The sequence below is a fragment of the Balaenoptera borealis genome (genome assembly GCF_965194805.1).
Source record: "Balaenoptera borealis genome assembly, chromosome: 3".
Taxonomy (NCBI): domain Eukaryota; kingdom Metazoa; phylum Chordata; class Mammalia; order Artiodactyla; family Balaenopteridae; genus Balaenoptera; species Balaenoptera borealis.
The window spans coordinates 47,830,728-47,852,376 of record NC_138866.1 but is presented as its reverse complement, the minus strand read 5'-3'; the positions used below and the strand labels follow the sequence as shown (position 1 = coordinate 47,852,376).

General features: G+C 39.5%; 1 protein-coding gene across 1 annotated transcript in view; it reads right to left on the bottom strand.

Moving 5' to 3' along the window:
* Positions 1 to 21,649, bottom strand: part of NID2 (nidogen 2) — an 80,633-nt gene that overhangs the window by 18,419 nt on the left and 40,565 nt on the right. Inside the window, 3 exon segments of the mRNA XM_082384800.1 lie at positions 620 to 763; positions 2,389 to 2,517; positions 3,219 to 3,362. Of these exon segments, the coding sequence (XP_082240926.1) occupies positions 620 to 763; positions 2,389 to 2,517; positions 3,219 to 3,362 (417 nt within the window).

Below are 21,649 nucleotides of genomic sequence, written 5' to 3'. Positions count from 1 at the left end.
AGTGATTTTATAAAATTCAGTATGAAGTCTTAAAGATAGTTAGATTTCTGGGAGAAAAGCTTTGAGTACTTAGGTATGCATTAATATCCTTTTATATCTGTGGATTTATTTCTTCTCTCTCTCTCTCCCTCTCCCCTTCCAGAGAGAGAGAAGAAGGGGAATAAATTCCACAGAAAGAACTGTATGTATGTTTAGAGATTGCTTAAATTACCACTTCACGCAGGGGAATAGCAACTAAAAATTAGGCAGGACTGGAGGCGCTGAATTAAGCCATTAGCCAGAGAGACTGAAGGATGGAGACTTCCTCCCAGGAGGATATATGACTTTCCCCACATCCCTCCTGGCTACACTAGCTCCAGGGAACAGAAAGCTACAAGCTGGCAGGGTCTCCCCACTGCTCCAGGCACGGCTCTTCCAAGGACAACCATACATGCTCAACAATCTGGTCCCAGGGCAATCACCCTCGGCCTCTCTTTCTGACTGAAAGGACACCTTTTCTTTCTCTTTTGGCAGTTCCACAGAGGTGTGAGTCAAAGGAAGGGAGAGGCTTCTGAGAGGCCCTGGGGATGTGCATCCAAAGCAACGTTCAGAGTCACTGAGGCTGCCCACAGTTACTCACCGGTGCACTGGTGCCCGTCGCCAGCGTAACCAGGCAGGCAGGCGCAGCTGAACGCGTTGCCTCCATGGTGAATGCACTGGGCCTGGCCAGCGGGAGCACAGTTGTGACGGCCATCCTCACAGGGGTTGGAAGGTGGGGCGATCACTGAAAAGAGAAGAAGGCAAGGATGTCCAAGAGCCCAGACCTGCGAATGGGTGAACCCTGCTCTCCACAGTGTGATCGGCACACCAACAGCATCGAGACATCTGGGGGCTTATAAGGAATGCAGGTCCTCAGGCCCCAGCGTGGAGCCAGTGAATCAGAATAGGAATTTTAACAAGATCCCTAGATGGTTTGTATGCATATTAAAATTTGAGAAGTGCTGATCATGGTTTGTGGCTCTAACACTAGGCATGAAGATCAGTCATCATAAACTGTCCTTGGTGGGGCTTCCCTGGTGGCGCAGTGGCTGAGAATCTGCCTGCTGATGCAGGGGACACGGGTTCGAGCCCTGGTCTGGGAAGATCCCACATGCCGCGGAGCAACTAGGCCCGTGAGCCACAATTACTGAGCCTGCGCGTCTGGAGCCTGTGCTCCGCAACAAGAGAGGCCACGATAGTGAGAGGCCCGCGCACCGCGATGAAGAGTGGCCCCCGCTCGACGCAACTAGAGAAAGCCCTCGCACAGAAACGAAGACCCAACACAGTCAAAAATAAATAATTTTTAAAAAAAAAGTCAAGCACTTGATGGCTTAAAAAAAAAACTGTCCTTGATTAAAGTTTATAACTCCCCAGAGCACTGCTGCTTTGCATGCCTGCGTACACGTACACACACACACACACACACACACACACACACACACACACACCGTCTCTGTGACCGCTGCTACTTTTTCATCTCACTGGATTGAAAAGTGGGTTGGCTCTAATATCATCTAGCTCTAACAGTGGGATGAATTTGGAATCCTAGTTCTTTTGGATCCACTTTTTTTTTTTTTCCAATTTTATTTATTTATTTATTTATTTATTTATGGCTGTGTTGGGTCTTCATTTCTGTGCGAGGGCTTTCTCTAGTTGCGGCAAGTGGGGGCCACTCTTCATCGCGATGCGCGGGCCTCTCACTATCGCAGCCTCTCTTGTTGCGGAGCACAGGCTCCAGACGCGCAGGCTCAGTAGTTGTGGCTCACGGGCCTAGTTGTTCCGCAGCATGTGGGATCTTCCCAAGCCAGGGCTTGAACCCGTGTCCCCTGCATTGGCAGGCAGATTCTCAACCACTGCGCCACCAGGGAAGCCCTGGATCCACTCTTCGGTCAAGTATTTTTCTGGAATTCTAGAAAGGGTATATTTATTACAGACGGAGCTCTTTGACCAGTCAAGTGGTACAGGCCTCTTTGAATTACAAATCCATTTCATTCTAATTTGAGAAACATTTGACCTCTATCTAGACCTGTTGGTATTAGAAAAGTTCATAGTCTTGTTACATGATTGGGCCAAACACCAAGATACACAGCCATCCCGACAGAGGTGAACATCCTTCCATAACTTACACCAAAAATATCCATTTAGAGAAAAACAACAACAACACAACAACAAAAAAACCCAAACAAAAACAAAACCCCAACAAACAGGGCTGAACTGAGCCATAGCTTTGGGTAATTTCAATATAAATTGTCTGTTTTCTAGAAAACCATGCAACAGAACTTCTGTATAACGGAAGTGGAAACAGTAATGAGTCCAAGAGCAAGGTTCAGCATGATTTTGGCTAAAAAGAGGCACAGTTTTGGCACTCACAGACGCAGGTGTGCCGGTCGTCTGCAAACTCATAACCACTCCGGCACTCACACCTGTAGCTTCCCAGCAAGTTGACACACACAGAATTGGGGCCACAGCGATGGAAGCTGGTTGCACATTCATTTACATCTAAGAAGGAATAAGAACAGAAAAGGCTGCATAAACCAAAGTCCCCACAAGTGCAAGGTCTGCAAACTCAATGTTCTCTAACCCTTAAGAGGTTTCAATGGGACTAACGGTTGGTAGACTCAACAGGGGTTGAAATGCACGCTAAGCACCAGATGTGGACGCATGTTGCCAATCGTCATAAAAATAAACATTTATTTCAAGTCATTCAAGTATGAGCCCCAGGGAGATATGTTTTGAACAAATATTCTGAGAATTCTTTAAACATTTAAACAATTCTGAACATTTAGAAGAAAAACTCACAAAGTAACGATTTTTCTCTTAAAATGTAAAGAAATTTCCACTACTGTTTTTGAGATACAGTAAGTGAAAGAAATAGGTGAATGTCTGAAATCTGAAGGTAACCAGAAAATGTACTCTTTAATGAATGTAAAAAATACTTGATTCCATCTTAAAATGACAACATTTGAGAATGTAAAATATTCAGGAATTACAATAGCCATTTTCAGAGTCCCAGCCCAAAATACCCACCTCCAAGCTACCCTCTTAAACCTAACCAGAATATGCTTAGTTTTTAAATAGCTGTATTTAGATGAATAGCTGCTAAACTCATTGATCCATGGAGATGACAAAGCAGACACTTGTCTTCTATGGACATAATGTTGGAGGACTCCATGAGGGAACACAGCGCATACAGCTCTTACCCACGCAACTCCGTCCATCTCCCTGGTACCCGGATGCACACTCGCAGGTGTAGTGTACACCTGTCGCCGGATGGCACCGAGCTGTGGTGGCACATGTGTGACTCCCGTCATAGCAAGGATTCACTGGGGTGGGATCTGAGTCCCCTGCATGGGTAGAGAGAAAATAAAAAACAAAAGCACAATCTGGCTGTCATAAAGAGAACGGCACAGAAGGAAGAAGATCGGCAAGTCCTTGGAACTGTCTGTGAACCTGTCTGTCTGGGGCCCGCCTGGCGACCTTACTAAATTATTAACATCCAAAGCGAGGGCAGATCATCTGCGTAGCAGTTTTCGATTCCAGAATGGCTTCCCCTTGCCTACTCTGCAGACTACTAACCTTTTCTTGTTTACAGCAGGTTTGTGTCAGGGAATAAAAATATCCAACACATGGCATCCTTTTATTTAAAAGTGCTTTCATTCTACCTTCTCAAGATAATTCTGTGAGGCAGGCTGTCATTCCTTTTATTGGTAATTTTCACTGATAAGGAAAATAAGCGAGAGACATTAGAAAAATTGCCCAAGCTCACAAAGCCAGGAAGTGGTACATCAAGGACTTATAGCCAAAATTTCTGCCTCCTAATTGAGCAGTCTCTCACCAAGTGCACTATTCCATGGGTCAAAATTCAATTAATGAGAAAATCTTGCTTTTTAAAAAAAAGATTTATTAAGACCAAATAAATAGGAATGGCTTTCACAGTATTTACTCTTTAGGATTAACCTTGCCATGACTCCATCCATCCACTGGGTAGTGATGACTGTTAACATCTGATATCTTCCCTAAAGACCTTTACTTCTAGATCGAGTGTAACAGTAATGTGTATTAAGCACTTATGTGCCTAGCACTGTTCTAAACCCATACATATGTCATTCCATTAAATACTCATGTCTATAACGTGAGGAAGGTATCATCATCATCTTCATTTTACCGCAGCACAGAGAGGTCAAGTAACCTGCCCAAGGTCACACAGCCAGAAGAGGTGGATGCATCAAAAAGTTGGGCAGTCTGGCTGCAGAGCCCACCCATGCTTTCCATCATTTTGCTACAACTACCACCAAAGGAACTTCATGAAGTCATCTAATCGAAGCCAAGAGCACAGAGATGGTGGCGCTGGAGACAGCCCCAGTTGCCCAGACTGGATGAATCCATTAACTTTGGGCACTTCCATTTACTTCTCCGATTCCTCAGGTGTAAAATGAGAATAAAAATAATGCTTATATCTGCTAGAACTGCTGAAGAAAATAAAGAAAACCCAACTCAATGTATGTGAAAGGAAACTCCACCACAGGCCAGCCCACCTAGCCCCCAGTGACTGCGTTCCTTCTTCCTCATCAGCCGGGCAGAGTTCATTCTCGCTTGAAGTTTTAGCTTTGTCTCAGTCCTGGGAATTAATTCTGACCTTAGATTCAAAAGATTGCATGAGCCCCACCCAAACCTCCCGGGCTCTACCTCAAGCCATCCCTGCTCCTAATGGGGCTCCATCTAAGTCATGATAACTTGACTTCTGTCCCCGGGTTTCTGTCTCAACAGCCAGCTTGGGGCACAAGCCTACCTTGCCCTCCACAGCTGTCTCACTGCCCTAGAAAACAGCAGCTTGGCATCCATAGACTTTGGCAGTACCACCTCCTCCTGGACTCCCTTTGCTTTCACTCTAGCTCACCCACATCTCCCCACCCCCTGACCTCATGTGGGTGGGCCTCACCCACATAATTCCCAGTCGAGACCCAAGTGCTTGCTGCTGTCACCTGCCTCACAGATGGACTTCCCTCCAGTCCTTAGGATGCCTGGTCATTTCCCCAGTGCTAGCCCACCGCCCACGTTACGACTCTTCCAGTTTCCTCTATGAGTCTGCTGTGAATGGGGATGCCTTGGCCGAGTCCCTGATGGGACGCCTTCACTTTCTGGTAAACTCCCATCATTGCTTTATAAGAAACACCACGTGTGGTCCCGTGGTGGAATATTCTCCTATCATTGATTCCCACATTATGGCCTGAAAATAAGGAGGGCCATGGGTTAATCCTCAGTTCACCTCAGTGACACTGGCTGGAGTAACGGAATCTTTGCAAGAAAACAGGACCAACAGTGGCTCTAGCATTTTTAAACCTGAGGAACTGAAGTACGCCAGCAGAGGCCTCGCTCCCCAAATCACGCAGACATCCTTGGACGTCCCTCATCCCTCCCCCTCTGGTTCTCTTGCCAGACGGGCCCAGGAGCACAGCACTGGGGTTGTAGTTGCAGGGTTGACTTGATCGTATTGACCAAGGTCCTGAGTCAGTCCCCTGTGTGCTGCAGTTGAGAACGACAGGGTTGCATCCTCACTGAAGGCCCCACGTGAGACAAGAACCTGATTGCCCCCCATTATTCCCTCTCCATTTTAGGAGAAGGTTTTGTACCAATTCCTGACGTACCCAGTCAAAGGAAGAAGTGAGCTTTGAAATGTTTTCGTTTACAAACACTAGTGGCTTAGCCCTCATGTTCAGTACTTTCCAGTATCAAAACTTCACCGTGGCACACTTCAGCAGAGATTAGTGAGTATACGTAATGTCAGGAGTTTACCACCCGGTGAGGCATTAAAAGAAAAAAAATGGGCTTCGCTGGTGGCGCAGTGGTTGAGAATCTGCCTGCCAATGCAGGGGACACGGGTTCGAGCCCTGGTCCGGGAGGATCCCACGTGCCGTGGAGCAACTAGGCCCGTGAGCCACAACTACTGAGCCTGCGCGTCTGGAGCCTGTGCTCCGCAACAAGAGAGGCAGCGATAGTGAGAGGCCCGCGCATCGCGATGAAGAGTGGCCCCCGCTTGCCGCAACTAGAGAAAGCCCTCGCACAGAAACGAAGACCCAACACAGCCATAAATAAATAAATAAATAAATAAAAATTAAAAAGAAAAAACATGCAGCACAAAAGTTGATTGGCAAACTTGGACGGGACACACTAGCGTACCTGAAATTGCGGAGAAAGTGTGCATAATTACATCATGCTGACTTAAAATAGACTTCACTGACAGCAAGGCCACATCATTTGCTGAGCCCAGTGCAAAACGAAAATGTGGGACTCTATGTTCATAAATTATTAAGAGTTTCAAGACGGTGACAGCACAGCTTTAAACCAAGTGTCAACCCTTTCTGAGCCTGAGGCCCTGTGCTCAGAATTTGGTTTCCAACAACACTATATTAAAAACCCATTTCTAAAAATGTTTGGTTATTCATTCTCTATGGCTAGTTAGCTTTTCTCCTATTATAGTAAGTAAAGAAGAGCTGTATCCTTCTTAAGACATTTTCTATTTCACCCTTACCCTCTGAACAGCTTGACTCTCTGACAGAGGATCTGGAACTAATTTACTCATTTAATCAAGAGGGAAAGAGTGGTTTTCCTTAAAGGAACAGTCCGTTCAGCTTCAACGCATGGCCCTCCGCCCAAAGGCTCCTCATCTGGAGAGCTGAGCGGGGGCAAAGGCAGGAAGCGTTCCTGGATCCTGTCCTGTGAACCCACCAATACCAGCCAAGCCGCACTGGAAGCTCAAACTCTTGGGGAGGGCAGGGGGCTGACTGGAGGGTTGTGGAGGTTCTGGAGACTGCTTCTAAATCCCGGGACACTGAACCAGGGGCTCCCATGTCAGGTGGGGCAGCTGTGTTGTTTCGCGCGCATTCCAGCCGGATAACTGCTCCCTCCAGAAAAATGCAAAGGCTCTTGAGAAGATACTGCCATGCACTGCGAGGGGAAAGAAAAAATAGGTTGTGTTTTGTTTTCCTTTTAATAAATTTTCTTCTTTCTTCCCCATTTTTCTCCTATTCGGGTAGAATGAACAGTATGGCTGTTTTCTGTAGGGGTGGATGAGCAGGGTTGAAACGCAAAGGGTAAATCCCCACGTTCCTTCTTTTAAAGTTTGGTCTATATTACGAGGCAGTCCCGGGGTCTGTGGAGTCAATGTGGAGCCGCAGTGCCTTTGGGGGGAAAGAGTGGGCTCTGGAGCCGGCGTTGGGTTTGAGTCCCAGCTCAACACTTCTAGCTGTGACCAGGCAGATTACTTCATGTCTACACCGCAGTCTCTGTAAAATGAGTCATAATTCCCTTACTGGGTAGGGTTGTGGTGGGGATTAAATGAGTTAATTCATGCAAGGTACTTAGAACAGTGCTTGGCATCAAGAAGACTGTCCTTTGCTACTACTAGCACTACTACTACTACTTATTATTATTTGACCTGGGTAGAAGGGAAAAATCATGCAATTCTAAAGGCAAATTAGCAGCTTGGTACCTGGCCAGTTTGCTGGCTTTCTGACCCTTTGCTACTTCTCCCTCTGGGTATGTCTCTAGGAAAGATACACCCAGAGATCTGTCTTTTCCTTACATGATTCCAGAGTCTGAATGAGACCTTGAGGGCTGGGAGGCTCTCCTGATAAACTACTCTTCTTACAGATCAGACGCCTACACCCAGCGAAGAGCTGAACTGGACATTCAAAGGTGAAGGTCATTTTCCCCTGGTGTTTTTGTTGAAATTTCTCCATGAGATCTTTTCCTTCCTTCTGAGGTACGTGTTCCTGTAAAGTCAGCTGACATTTTTATACTATTAATTCACTACCGTATAATCCCTTCTTCAGACAGTCAATGGCTGCGCCCCCCCCCACCAACCCATTCGCATTTTGAATCACCTCTACATCCTAGGGAGGAGCCCTGTCCTCTTACCTTAATCTCCTGTTATCATACTGCTGAAGTGACCACTGCACATGAGCCCAAGGAGGCTTAAGGGGTCCTCAGCTCCAGTGGTGAAGCACAGACTCACCAGTTACACACTCACCTCTCTGAGGTATGGATTCTGGGCTCAGCAGTATCAATACAGAACTGAACAAGGGAAACATTCTTTCTCCTCATGTGCCTCTTCTAGGGGAAAACTACCTACTGGTTTTCAGAATTAAAATGCTCCCTTGATCTGACAAGGTCATTTCACATCTGTAGAGTTCCCTGACTTCCCAGGCTCATCCTCTGGCTTGCCTAGAACATTTTTAAAAAATTAACATACTTTATTTTTTTTAAACAGGTTTAGGTTTACCAAAAAATTGAGCAGAAAGTACAGTTTCCATAGCTACCTCCCATCAAGTTGCACAGTTTCCTCTGTTATTAGTATCGTGTATTAGTGTGGTACATTTGTTATAACTGATAAACCAATATTGATGTATTGTTATTAACTAAAATCCATAGTTTACATTGGCATACACCCTTTGTGTGGTCCAGTTCTATAGGTTTTGACAAATGTATAATGATGTGTATCCACCATTATTGTATCATACAGAATAGTTTCCCTGCCCTGAAAATACCCTGTACTCCACCTATCCATCCCTCTCTTCCTCCCCCTGAGCCCCTGGCAACCACTGATCTACTTACTGTCTCTACAGTTTTACCTTTTCTAGAAAGTCTAGAATCACACAGTACAAAGCCTTTTCAGACTGGCTTCTTTCACTTAATAATGTGCACTTAAAGTTCCTCATGTCCTGTGGTTCCTTGATAGAGCTAGAACATTTGTATCCAGATTTTTAATCAAGCTTCACAGGTGATGATGATTGAAGTATAAGAACCACTGCTTTAGAGTTTTGGTTTTTTCTCCACAACTGTTTTTTCAAATTGAGATATAGTTCACATACCATGCAATTCGCCCATCTAAAGTACACATTCCATGCAAATGGAAATGAAAAAAATGAAAAACATCAAGTGCGCGATTAGTTTTTAATATATTCACAGAGTTGTGTTAACCATCAACCACAATTAATTTTAGAACATTTTAATTTTAATCCCCCCCAAAAGAAACCTGGTACCTTTTAGCAATCAACTCCCTATCCCACTATTATGCCTCCAACCTAGGCAACCACTAATCTACTCTCTGACTCCGTAGATTTGCCTATCTGGATATTTTGCATAAATGGAATCATGTAATATGTTGTCCTTCATGACTCATTACCTTCACTTAGCATTATGCTTTCAAAGCTCATCCATATTGTACCATGTAACAGTGCTTCATTCCTTTTTATGTTTTATGTTTATGTCTCTATGGCGTATCCTCTCCACCTAGATTTTCAAGATGCAACATCACCCATTATAGAAGAACTACTACACTTTCATGATCATATGTTAATAATCATATTTTTAATCAGCTCCTTGGTCCTCTATATTATTTTACTCATATTAACAACTAAACTAACACATACAAGTACAATAGATGCACAAGAAGTAGAAGCTGTCTGGACAATCTTACCAGCCATTATCCTAATTCTAATTGCCCTGCCATCATTACAAATGCTTTACATGCTGGACTAAATAACCCTTCCCTTACCGTAAAGACTATAGGACACCAATGGTACTGAAGCTATGATATACAGACTATGAAGAATTAAATTTTGACTCCTATATAATTCCAACATCAGATCTAAAAATAGGAGAATTACGACTAGTAGAAGTAGACAACGGAGGAGTTTTACCTACAGAAATAACAATCCGAATACTAACCTCCTCAGAAGACATTTTACACTCATGAGCTGTGCCTTTACTAGGCGTAAAAACAGAGGCAATTCCAGGATGCCTAAACCAAACAACTCTCATATCACCACAACCAGGTCTATATTACGGACAATGCTCAGAAATTTGTGGATCAAATCATAGTTTTATACCCATTGTCCTTGAACTAGTACCACTAAAATACTTTGAAAAATGATCCTCATCAATATTATAAATTCCTTAAGAAGCTAAATAGCATTCACCTTTTTAAGTTAAAGAATGGGAGTTAAAACTCCCTTTCATGATATGCCACAATTTGACACATCAACATTATTTATTACTATCCTATTAATAATTCTAGTCCTATTTATTATATTCCAACTAAAAATTTCAAAATATACTTATTATTCAAATCCAGAATTGATGTCTACCAAAGTACAAAAACAATCTACCCCTTGAGAAACAAAATGAACGAAAATCTATTTGCCTCTTTCATTGCCCCAACAATAATAGGACTTCCTATTGTTATCTTAATCATTATATTCCCAGGTATTTTATTCCCAACACCTAATCAACTAATTAACCATTGTATAATTTCTATTCAACAATGATTAGTTCAACTCACATTGAAACAAATAATAACTATTCACAATCACAAAGGACAGACCTGAGCACTAATACTTACATCACTTATCTTATTTATTCGATCAACAAATCTATTAGGACTATTACCACATTCATTTATACTACTACACAACTCTCAATAATATTAATAGCAATTTATAATATTAGGAATATTATAACAATAATATTAGGAACAGCAGTTTCTCTATGGGCAGGAACAGTAATTACAGGCTTTCATCAGAAAACAAAAGCATGCTTAGCTCACTTTCTACCACAAGGAACACTGGTTCCTCTTATTTCTATGCTAGCAGTCATCAAAACTATTAGCTTGGGGCTTCCCTGGTGGCGCAGTGGTTGAGAGTCTGCCTGTCAATGCAGGGGACACGGGTTCGAGCCCTGGTCTGGGAAGATCCCACATGCCGCGGAGAACTAGGCCCGTGAGCCACAACTACTGAGCCTGCGCATCTGGAGCCTGTGCTCCGCAACAAGAGAGGTCGCGATAATGAGAGGCCCGCGCACCGCGATGAAGAGTGGCCCCCCGCTCGCCGCAACTGGAGAAAACCCTCGCACAGAAACGAAGACCCAACACAGCCAAAAATAAATAAAATAAATTAATTAAAAAAAAAAATTCTATGAGAACAAAGTTTAAAAACAAAAAACAAAACTATTAGCTTATTCATTCAACCAACAGCTTTAGCCATACTATTAACAGCTAACATCACAGCAGGACCCCTATTGATTCATTTAATTGGAAGAGCGACTCTAGCATTGCTGAGTATTAGCACCACCACAGCTCTCATTACATTTCCTATCCTTGTCTTACTTACTATCCTCAAATTCACCATTGCAATAATTCTAGTTTATGCATTTACCTTACTAGCAAATCTTTACCTACATGACAATACATAATGTCCCACCAAACTCATGCATATCACATAGTAAATCCCAGTCCCCGACCCCTTACAGGAGCTCTCTCAGTCCTTCTAATAACAGCAGACCTAATTATATGATTTCACTTCAATTCAACATTATTATTAGCACTAGGCCTACTAACTAACACCTTATCAATATATCAGTGATGACAAGACATCATCTGAGAAAACACTTTTCAAGGCCATCATACACCAAGTGTTCAAAAAGGACTTTGATATGGAATAATTCTATTTATTATTTCAGAAGTCCTCTTTTTTACCAGTTTTTTTTTTGAGCCTTCTACCACTCAAGCCTTGCCCCTACACCTGAACTAGGGGGATGCCGACCACCAACAGGCATCCGTCCTCTAAATCCATTAGAAGTACTACTTCTTAATACCTCCGTATTATTAGCCTCTGGGGTGTCCACTATCTGACCTCACCACAGCCTCATAGAAGGAAACTGAAAACACATACTGCAAGGTTTTTTTATCACAGTCGCCCTAGGTGTTTATTTTACTTTTCTACAGGCCTCAGAATATTATGAAACATCCTTTACAATTTCAGATGGGGTATACAGGTCAACTTTCTTCATAGCTACAGGATTCCACAGACTGCATGTTAACTATTGGCTCTTCCTTATTGTCTGCTTCTTCTTTTTTTTTTTTTAATTAATTAATTTATTTTTGGCTGCGTTGGGTCTTCATTGCTGTGTGCGGGCTTTCTCTAATTGCGGCGAGCGAGGGCTACTCTTTGTTGTGGTGCGTGGGCTTCTCATTGGGGTGGCTTCTCTTGTTGCGGAGCACAGGCTCTAGGCACACGGGCTTAAGTAGTTGTGGCTTGCAGGCTCTAGAGCGCAGGCTCAGTAGTTGTGGCACACAGGCTTAGTTGCTCCGCGGCATGTGGGATCTTCCCGGACCAGGGCTCGAACCCGTGTCCCCTGCATTGGCAGGCGGATTCTTAACCACTGCGCCACTAGAGAAATCCCATCGTCTGCTTCTTACATCAATTAAAATATCACTTCACATCTAACCACCATTTCAACTTCAAAGCCACTGCCTGATATTGACATTCTGTAGATGGAGTATGACTATTCCTTTATGTATCCACTTATTGATGAGGATCTTATTCTTTTAGTATTAAATAGTACAGTTGACTTACAGTCAATTGGCTTCAGCAGAATCCGGAAAAGAATAACTCTAATATTGACATTAATTACAAACATAGCACTAGCCTCACTACTTGTATTTATCACATTCTGACTTCCCCAATTAAATATTTACACAGAAGAAACAAGTCCTTATGAGTGCGGATTTGACCTTATAGGATCAGCACGTCTACCTTTTTTCCATAAAATTTTTCCTGGTAGCCATTATATTCCTCCTTTTTGATTTAGAAATTGCTCTTTTACCCCCTACCCTGAGCATCTCAGACAAATAATCTAAAAACAATACTCATTATAGCTTTATTCCTAATTTTATTACTAGCAATAAGCCTAGCCTAATGAATGAACCCAAAAAGGACTAGAATGAACTGAATATGGTAATTAAACTAAAATAAATGATTTCAACTCATTAGATTATGATTAAGTTCATAATTGCCAAGTGCTTTTAGTGTATATAATTATTATAACATTTACAGTATCTCATAGAATTATTAATATATTGATCTCACCTAATATCTTCACTATCATGCCTTGAAGGCATAATATTATCACTATTCATTATAGCAACACTAATAATCCTAAATACACATTTTGCCCTAGCCAGCATAATACCAATTGTTCTGCTAGTATTCTCAGCTTGAGAAGCCACACTCGGACTATCCCTACTAGTAATAGTATCAAACACATATGGCACTGATTATGTACAAAATCTTAATCTCCTCCAATGTTAAAAGTTATTATTCCTACAATTATACTAATACCACTAACATAATTATCAAAGAACATAATCTGAATTAATACCACAGTCCATAGCTTATTAGCTCATAGCCTTTTTCTTCTTAATCAATTTAATGACAATAGCCTCAACTTTTCACTAATTCTTTTTCTCCAGCTCCTTATCAGCACCATTATTAACTTTAACAACATGACTCTTACCATAAATATTAATAGCCAGCCAATTTCACCTACTCAAAGAATCATTAACTCGAAAAAAATTATATATTACCATGTTAATTACATTAAAAATATTCCTAATTATAAAATTCACTGCCACAGAATTAATCTTATTTTATATTTTATTTGAAGCAATACTAGTTCCAACACTTATTATCATTACCCGATGGGGTAAAATCAAACAGAATGTCTTAACACAGGACTTTCTTATTTTATACACCAGTAGAATCACTTCCACTCTTAGTAGCACTAATACATATTCAAAATGTCACAGGCTCACTAAATTTTCTAATACTTCAATATCGAACACAAGCAATAGCCAACTCCTGATCCAACATTTTCATATGACTAGCATGTATGATAGTCTTTATAGTAAAAATACTCCTCAACGGCCTTCACCTTTGATTACCTGAAGCACATGTAGAAGCCCCAATGTAAGGATCCATAGTCCTTGCAGCTGTACTACTAAAACTCAGAGGCTACGGTATATTGTGAATTACAACAATACTAAACCCACTAATATATTTCATAGAATACCCTTTTCTCACACTCTCCTATGAGGATTATAACTAGTTCAATTTGTTTATGCCAAACAGATCTAAAATCACCTATCGCGTATTCTTCCATCAGTCACATAGCACTTGTTATTGTAGTTATTCTTATCCAAACACCTTGAAGTTATACCGGAGCCACTGCTCTAATAATTGCCCACTGCCTCACACCATCCATATTATTCTGCCTAGCAAATTCAAATTACAAACGAATTTACAGCAGAACAATAATTGTAGCCCGAGGTCTACAAACATTCCTCCCATTAATAACAACATGATGACTACTAGCAAGCCTAACAAACCTAGCTCTACCCCCTAACTATCAATCTAATTGGAGAACTCTTTGTAGTAGTAACATCCTTTTCATGATCAAATATCACCATTATCCTCATAGGAATTAACATAGTAATTACCACCTTATACTCACTATACATATTAATCGTAACACAATGAGGCAAATATACCCACCATCATTCACATGAGAAAATGCCCTCATAACCCCTTCACGTTTTACATCTCTTACTCCTATCATTAAACCCCAAAATCATTTCAGGGCCCTTGCACTGTAAATACAGTTTCAAAAAAACACTAGATTGTGAATCTAGTAACAGAAGACTAAATATTTTTATTTACTGAAAAAGTATGCAAGAATTGCTAATTCATGCTTCCATATCTAACAGTATGACTTTTTCAAACTTTTAAAGGATAGCTATCCATTGGTCTTAGGAACCAAAAAATTGGTGCAACTCCAAATAAAAGTAATAAACTTATTTACCTCTTTCACACTAGTTACACTATTTATCCTAATGATACCAATTATAATAAGAAACACCAACATCTACAAAAGTAACACATAACCATCCTTCGTAAAAAACCACTATCTCATATGCTTTTATCACCAGCTTAATTCCAACAATAATATTCATTCATACAGGTCAAGACATAATTATCTTAAACTGACATTGAATTACTATCCAAACCCTTAAATTATCACTTAGCTTCAAAATAGACTATTTCTCAATATTTGTGCCAGTAGCATTATTTGTCACATGATCTATTATAGAATTTTCAATATGATACATGCACTCAGATCCTAACATTAATCAATTCTTTAAATACTCCTTTTTCTTATCACAATATTAATTCTTATCACTGCTAACAATCTTTTACAACTTTTCATTGGATGAGGAGTCGGAAGTATATCTTTTCTACTTATCAGGTGATGATATGGACAAGCAGATGCAAATACAGCCGCTCTCCAAGCAATTTTATATAATCGCATTGCAGACATTGGACTTATTATATCCACAGCATGATTTCTATTTAATTGAAACTCATGAGACATACAACAAATCTTGATACTTAACCGAAATCACTCAAACCTACCTCTAATAGGACTTGTGTTGGCTGCAGCTGGAAAATCCACCCAATTTGGCCTCCAGCCATTCCCTCAGCAATAGAAGGCCCTCCTCCCGTTTCAGCTCTGCTTCACTCAAGCACAAGAGTTATAGCAGGTATTTTCCTACTTATCTGCTTTTACCCTTTAACAGAGAATAATAAATTTACCCAAACAATAACATTATGCCTGGATAAACCTAACTACATTATTTACAGCAATATGTACTCTCACCCAAAATGACATCAAAAAAATTGTTGCCTTCTCTACTTCAAGCCAGTTAGGCCTTATAATAGTAATAATCGGTATTAACCAACCTCATCTAGCATTTCTCCATGTTTGCACACACGCCTTTTTCAAGGCCATCCTGTTTATTTGCTCTGGATCCATTATTCATAGCCTACATGATGAACAAGACATTCGAAAGATAGGAGGTTTTATTTAAAGCAATACCTTTTACCACAGCGGCCCTCATTATCTGAAGTCTCTCACCGACAGGAATACCGTTCCTCACAGGTTTCTACTCTAAAGAACTAATTATCGACACTGCTAACACGTTGTACATCAACGCCTGAGCCCAGCGAATAACTCTCGTCACCACATCCGTTACAGCTGTCTATGGCACTCGCATTATTTTCTTCGCACTATTAGGACAACCTCGCTTTTCTACTTTAACTTTAATTAATGAAAACAACCCACTGCTAATCAATTCTGTTAAACGTTTATTAGCTATAAGTATCTTTGCTGGATTCATTACCTCCAGCAAAATTCCCCGAATGACAATCCCACAAATAACTATACCTGATTACTTGAAACTAACTGCTTTTGCTGTGACCATCCTAGGTTTTATTCTGGCATTTGAAATCAACCTCACTACACAAAACTTAAAATTTAAATATCCCTCAAACTTCTTCAAATTTTCCAACCTCTTAGGTATTTCCCCATTATTATACACCGCTTCCCACCATACTTAGATTTATCAACAAGTCAAAAATCAGCATCATGTCTCCTAGATTTAATCTGACTAGAAAGTATCTTACCAAAAACTACTTCCCTTATTCAAACAAAATTTTCTATACTAGTGTCAGACCAAAAAGGCCTAATCAAACTGTATTTTCTTTCATTCCTCATCACCCTTGCCCTGAGCATAATTCTATTTAATTACCATGATAACCTCTATAATAACCACAACACCAATAAGTAATGATCAACCAGTAACAATTACCAATTAAGAACCATAGCTATACAGCACTGCAATTCCTATAGGCTCTTCACAAAAAACCCAGAATCACCTGTATCATAAATTACCCAGTCCCCTAGTCCATTAAACTTAAATACAATCTCCACTTCCTCATCCTTTAAAACAAAGAATACTATTGAAAATTCTATCATCAACCCTGAAAGAAATATACCTAGAACAGTCTTATTAGAGACTCAAACTTCAGGATACTTCTCAGTAGCCATTAGCTGTCGTATAACCAAATACTACTAATATTCCCCCTAAATAAATAAAAAATACTATTAAACCCCCAAGTGAACCACCAAAATTCAACACAATCCCACAACCAACACCACCACCTACAATCAATTCAAGTCCACCATAAATAGGTGAAGGTTTTGAAGAAAAGCCCACAAAACTAATTACAAAAATAGTACTTAAAATAAATACAATGTATGTTATCATTATTCTTACATGGAATCTAACCATGGCCAATGAAATGAAAAATCATCGTTTTAATTCAACTATAAGAACACTAATGACCAACATCCGAAAATCACACCCATTAATAAAAATTATTAACAACGCAATTATTGACCTCCCAGCTCCATCAAACATTTCATCATGTTGAAATTTTGGCTCCCCACTGGGCATTTGTTTAATTCTACAAATCTTGACAGGTTTATTCCTAGCAATACATTATACATCAGACACAATAACTACTTTTTCATAAGTAACACATATCTGCCGAGATGTAAACTATGGATGAATTATCTGATATCTACATGCAAATGGAGCCTCCACATTTTTTATTTGCTTATTTATTCATGTAGGACAAGGCTTATATTATGGATCCTATACCTTTTTACAAACATGAAACATTGGAATCATCTTACTATTTACAGTCATATCTATAGCATTCATAGGCTATGTCTTACCCTGAGGACAAATATCATTCTGAGGGGCAACAGTTATTACTAATCTCCTTTCAGCAATTCCATATATTGGCACAAGCCCTGTCAAATGAATCTGAGGTGGCTTTTCAGTAGATAAAGAAACTCTTACACGATTCTTCACCTTCCATTTTATTCTCCCATTTATCATTGCAGCACTAGCAGCTGTCCACTTACTATTCCTTCACAAAACAGGATCTAATAACCCCACTGGAATCTCAACTGATATAGACAAAATCCCATTTCACCCCTACCGTACAATCAAAGATATCCTAGATGCCTTACTGATAATTCTAATACTAATATTAGTGCTATTTTCACACGACTTACTAGGAACCCAGACAACTACACCCCAGCAAACCTTCTCAACACACCACCTCATACCAAGCCAGAGTGATTATTTTCTATTTGCATATGCAATTCTACAATCAATTCCTAATAAATTAGGAGGAGTAAAAAAAAAAAAAAAAAAATTAGGAGGAGTAATGGCCCTAATCTTTTCAATCTTAATTCTAGCATTTATCCCAATGCTTCACACATCCAAACAACGAAGCATAACATTTCGACCTCTCAGTCAATGCGTATTTTGAGTACTAGTAGCAGACGTATTAACACTAACATGAATTGGAGGACAACCCATACAGCACTCCTTCATTATTATCGGACAACTAGCATCCATTCTATATTTCTTTTTAATTCTAGTACTAATGCCAGTAACTGGCATCATTGAAAATAATCTCCTAAAATGAAGAGTCTTTGTAGTATCAATATATCTATTACCCTGGTCTTGTAAACCAGAAAAGGAGAATAACACATCTCCCTAAGACTCAAGGAAGAAGCTCCAGCTCCACCATCAGCACCCAAAGCTGAAATTCTATTTAAACTATTCCCTGAAGATTTGTTATGGGACATTTACAAGATTACTAAGTACAATCTTAGTATTAAAATAACCTCTTTTTACCATAAATTACCATGTACTTCATGCATAATGTGTATTACCACATTAATAAGTACATATACATCATACCATACATAATACATGATATGTATAATCATACATTATTTACCCCATACTTATAAGCATGTACATTATTAATACATAGTACATATTATTGATTGTACACAGTACATTAAGTCAAATCAATTCTAGTCAACATACATATCATATCCACTAGATCACAAGATCAATCAGCAAGCTGTGTGAAACTATCAACCCCACTTAGCAGGTGTCCCTCTTCTTGCTCTGGGCCCATAACTTGTGAGGGTTTCTATTAATGAACTTTATCAGACATCTGGTTCCTACTTCTTACTCACCTAAAATCACCCACTCTTTCCTCTTAAATAAGACATCTCGATGGACTAATGACTAATCAGCCCACGCTCACACATAACTGTGGTTTTATGCATTTGGTATCTTTAAATTTTTATAGGGATGCTGTGACTCAGCTATGGCCATCTGAGGTCTTAACACAGTCAAATAAACTGTAGCCAGACTTTAATTGAATATTATTTACCAACATCATCAACCATAAGGTGTTATTCGGTCAATGGCTACAGGACATAAGGAAATTACACACACATACATATATACATACACATACACATTGAACAGGTAAATAACCTGTTTAACAAGCCCTCCTTACGCCCCACTAAATCCCATACTCTACATGCCTATAATGCCCTGCCAAACCCCCCAAACAAGGCAAAAACATATAAATACATAGAATTTAGTTAATCTATCCAACAAACATAAACAATGCTCAAAATAGGATATACCTAGAAAATAAACCCTAATCGTACCAATGAATTACTTAGATATTTACCATTTATATAGACAGGCATCTCCCTAGATCTATGGACCATTTTTATCAAAATTTTAATACTAAATCTAGCACAAATCATACAAAACAACTATATACATGTTACTTCACAATATAAACACAACTTGTTAATGTAGCTTAAAACCTAAAGCAAGACACTGAAAATGCCTAGATGAGTTTATCAACTCCATAAACACATAGGTTTGGTCCTAGCCTTTCTACTGGTTTTTAATAAAATTACACATGCAAGCATCTGAGCCCCAGTGAGAATGCCCTCTAAATCATTAAAAGGACCTGTCATCAAGTCCACTAATACTAGTAGCTCATAACACCTTGCTTAACCACACACCCACGGGAAACAGCAGTGATTAAAATTAAGTCATAAACAAAAGTTCAACTAAGTTATATTAACTAGGGTTGGTAAATTTCGAGCCAGCCACCACGATCAAACGATTAACCCAAATTAATAGAAATTCAGTGGAAAGCGGGTTAAAGAGTAACATAAAGTTAAATTTTAATTAAGCTGTAAAAAGCCATAGCTAAAATAAAAATAGACTGCGAAAGTGACTTTAGTATTTTCTAATTACACGACAGCTAAGACCCAAACTGGGATTAGACACCCCACTATGCTTAGCCCTAAACCCAAATAATTATTATAACAAAATTATTCGCCAGAGTACTACCAGCAGCAGCTTAAAACTCAAAGGGCTTGGCAGTGCTTCTACAGGAGCCTGCTCTATAATCAATAAACCCCAATAAACCTCACCAACCCTGGCTAATTCAGTCTATATGCCGTCTTCAGCAAGCCCTAAAAAGGAACAAAAGTAAGCATAATTATACATAAAAACATTAGGTCAAGGTGTAACCTATGGAGTGGAAAGAAACGGGCTACATTTTCTATCTCAAGAATGTATTTCTCACTACATGTAGGTTTTTATGAAAACTAAAAACCAAAGGAGGATTTAGTAGCAAATTAAGAATAGAGTGCTTAACTGAATAAGGCCATGAAGTAAGCACACACTGCCCATCACCTTCCTCAAGTATTACAATAGCTTCCTACAATCTATTACTAAACACTAATTATATGAGAGGAGACAAGTCATAACAAGGTAAGCACACTGGAAAGTGTGTTTGGATAAATCAAAGCTAGCTTACATAGAAGCACCTAGTTTACCCCTAGGAGATTTCATAATTATGAACACTTTGAACTAAATCTAGCCAACCCCCCACAAGTTTTACTAATATAAGCAAATTAAATAAAACATTTACTCAACATTTAAAGTATAGGGGATAGAAATTTAAAATATCCTCTGGCACTACAGAGAACTTACCGTAAGGGAATGATGAAACATTAAAAGTAACAAAAAGCAGTTAACCCCTTGTACATTTTGCATAATGATTTAACTAGTAAACATTTAACAAAGAGAACTTAAGTTAAACATCCTGAAACCAGATGAGCTACTTATGAACAGTTTATTAGAACAAACTCATCTATGTAGCAAAATAAGTAGATTTATTATAAGAAGATTTATAAGAAGATTTATAAGTAGAGGTGACAAGCCTAATGAGCCTGGTGATAGTTGGTTGTCCAGGAAAAGAATCTTAGTTCAACTTTAAAAACTACCAAAAAAGTTATAAATTTTAATGTATTTTTAAATGTTAATCTAAAAAGGTACAGCTTTTTAGAAATGGATACAACCTTATCTAGAGAGTAAAAACAACACCATAGTTGGCTTAAAAGCAGCCACCAATTAAGAAAGCGTTCAAGCTCAACAATAACTTTATCTTAAATACCAATAATGAGCAAATCAACTCCTAGCTTTATACTGGACTAGTCTATTGACCAATAGAGGCAATAATGTTCATATGAGTAACAAGAAATATTTCTCCTTGCATAAGCTTACATCAGTAACTAATACTATACTGATAATTAACAGCAAATGAACACAACGCAACATTAAATTATTTATTAAGTAAGCTGTTAATCCAACACAGGCATGCACTCAAGGAAAGATTTTAAAAAGTAAAAGGAACTCAGCAAACATAAACCCTGCCTGTTTACCAAAAACCTCACCTCTTGCATAACTAGCAGTAGAGGCACTGCCGGCCCAGTGACAACTGTTAAACGGCCATGGTATCCTGGCCGTGCAAAGGTAGCATAATCATTTGTTCTCTAAATAAGGACTTGTATGAATGGCCTCATGAGGGTTTTACTGTCTCTTACTTTCAATCAGTGAAACTGACCTTCCCATGAAGAGGCGGGAATAATAAAATAAGACGAGAAGACCCTATGCAGCTTTAATTAACCCCCCAAAAAACTA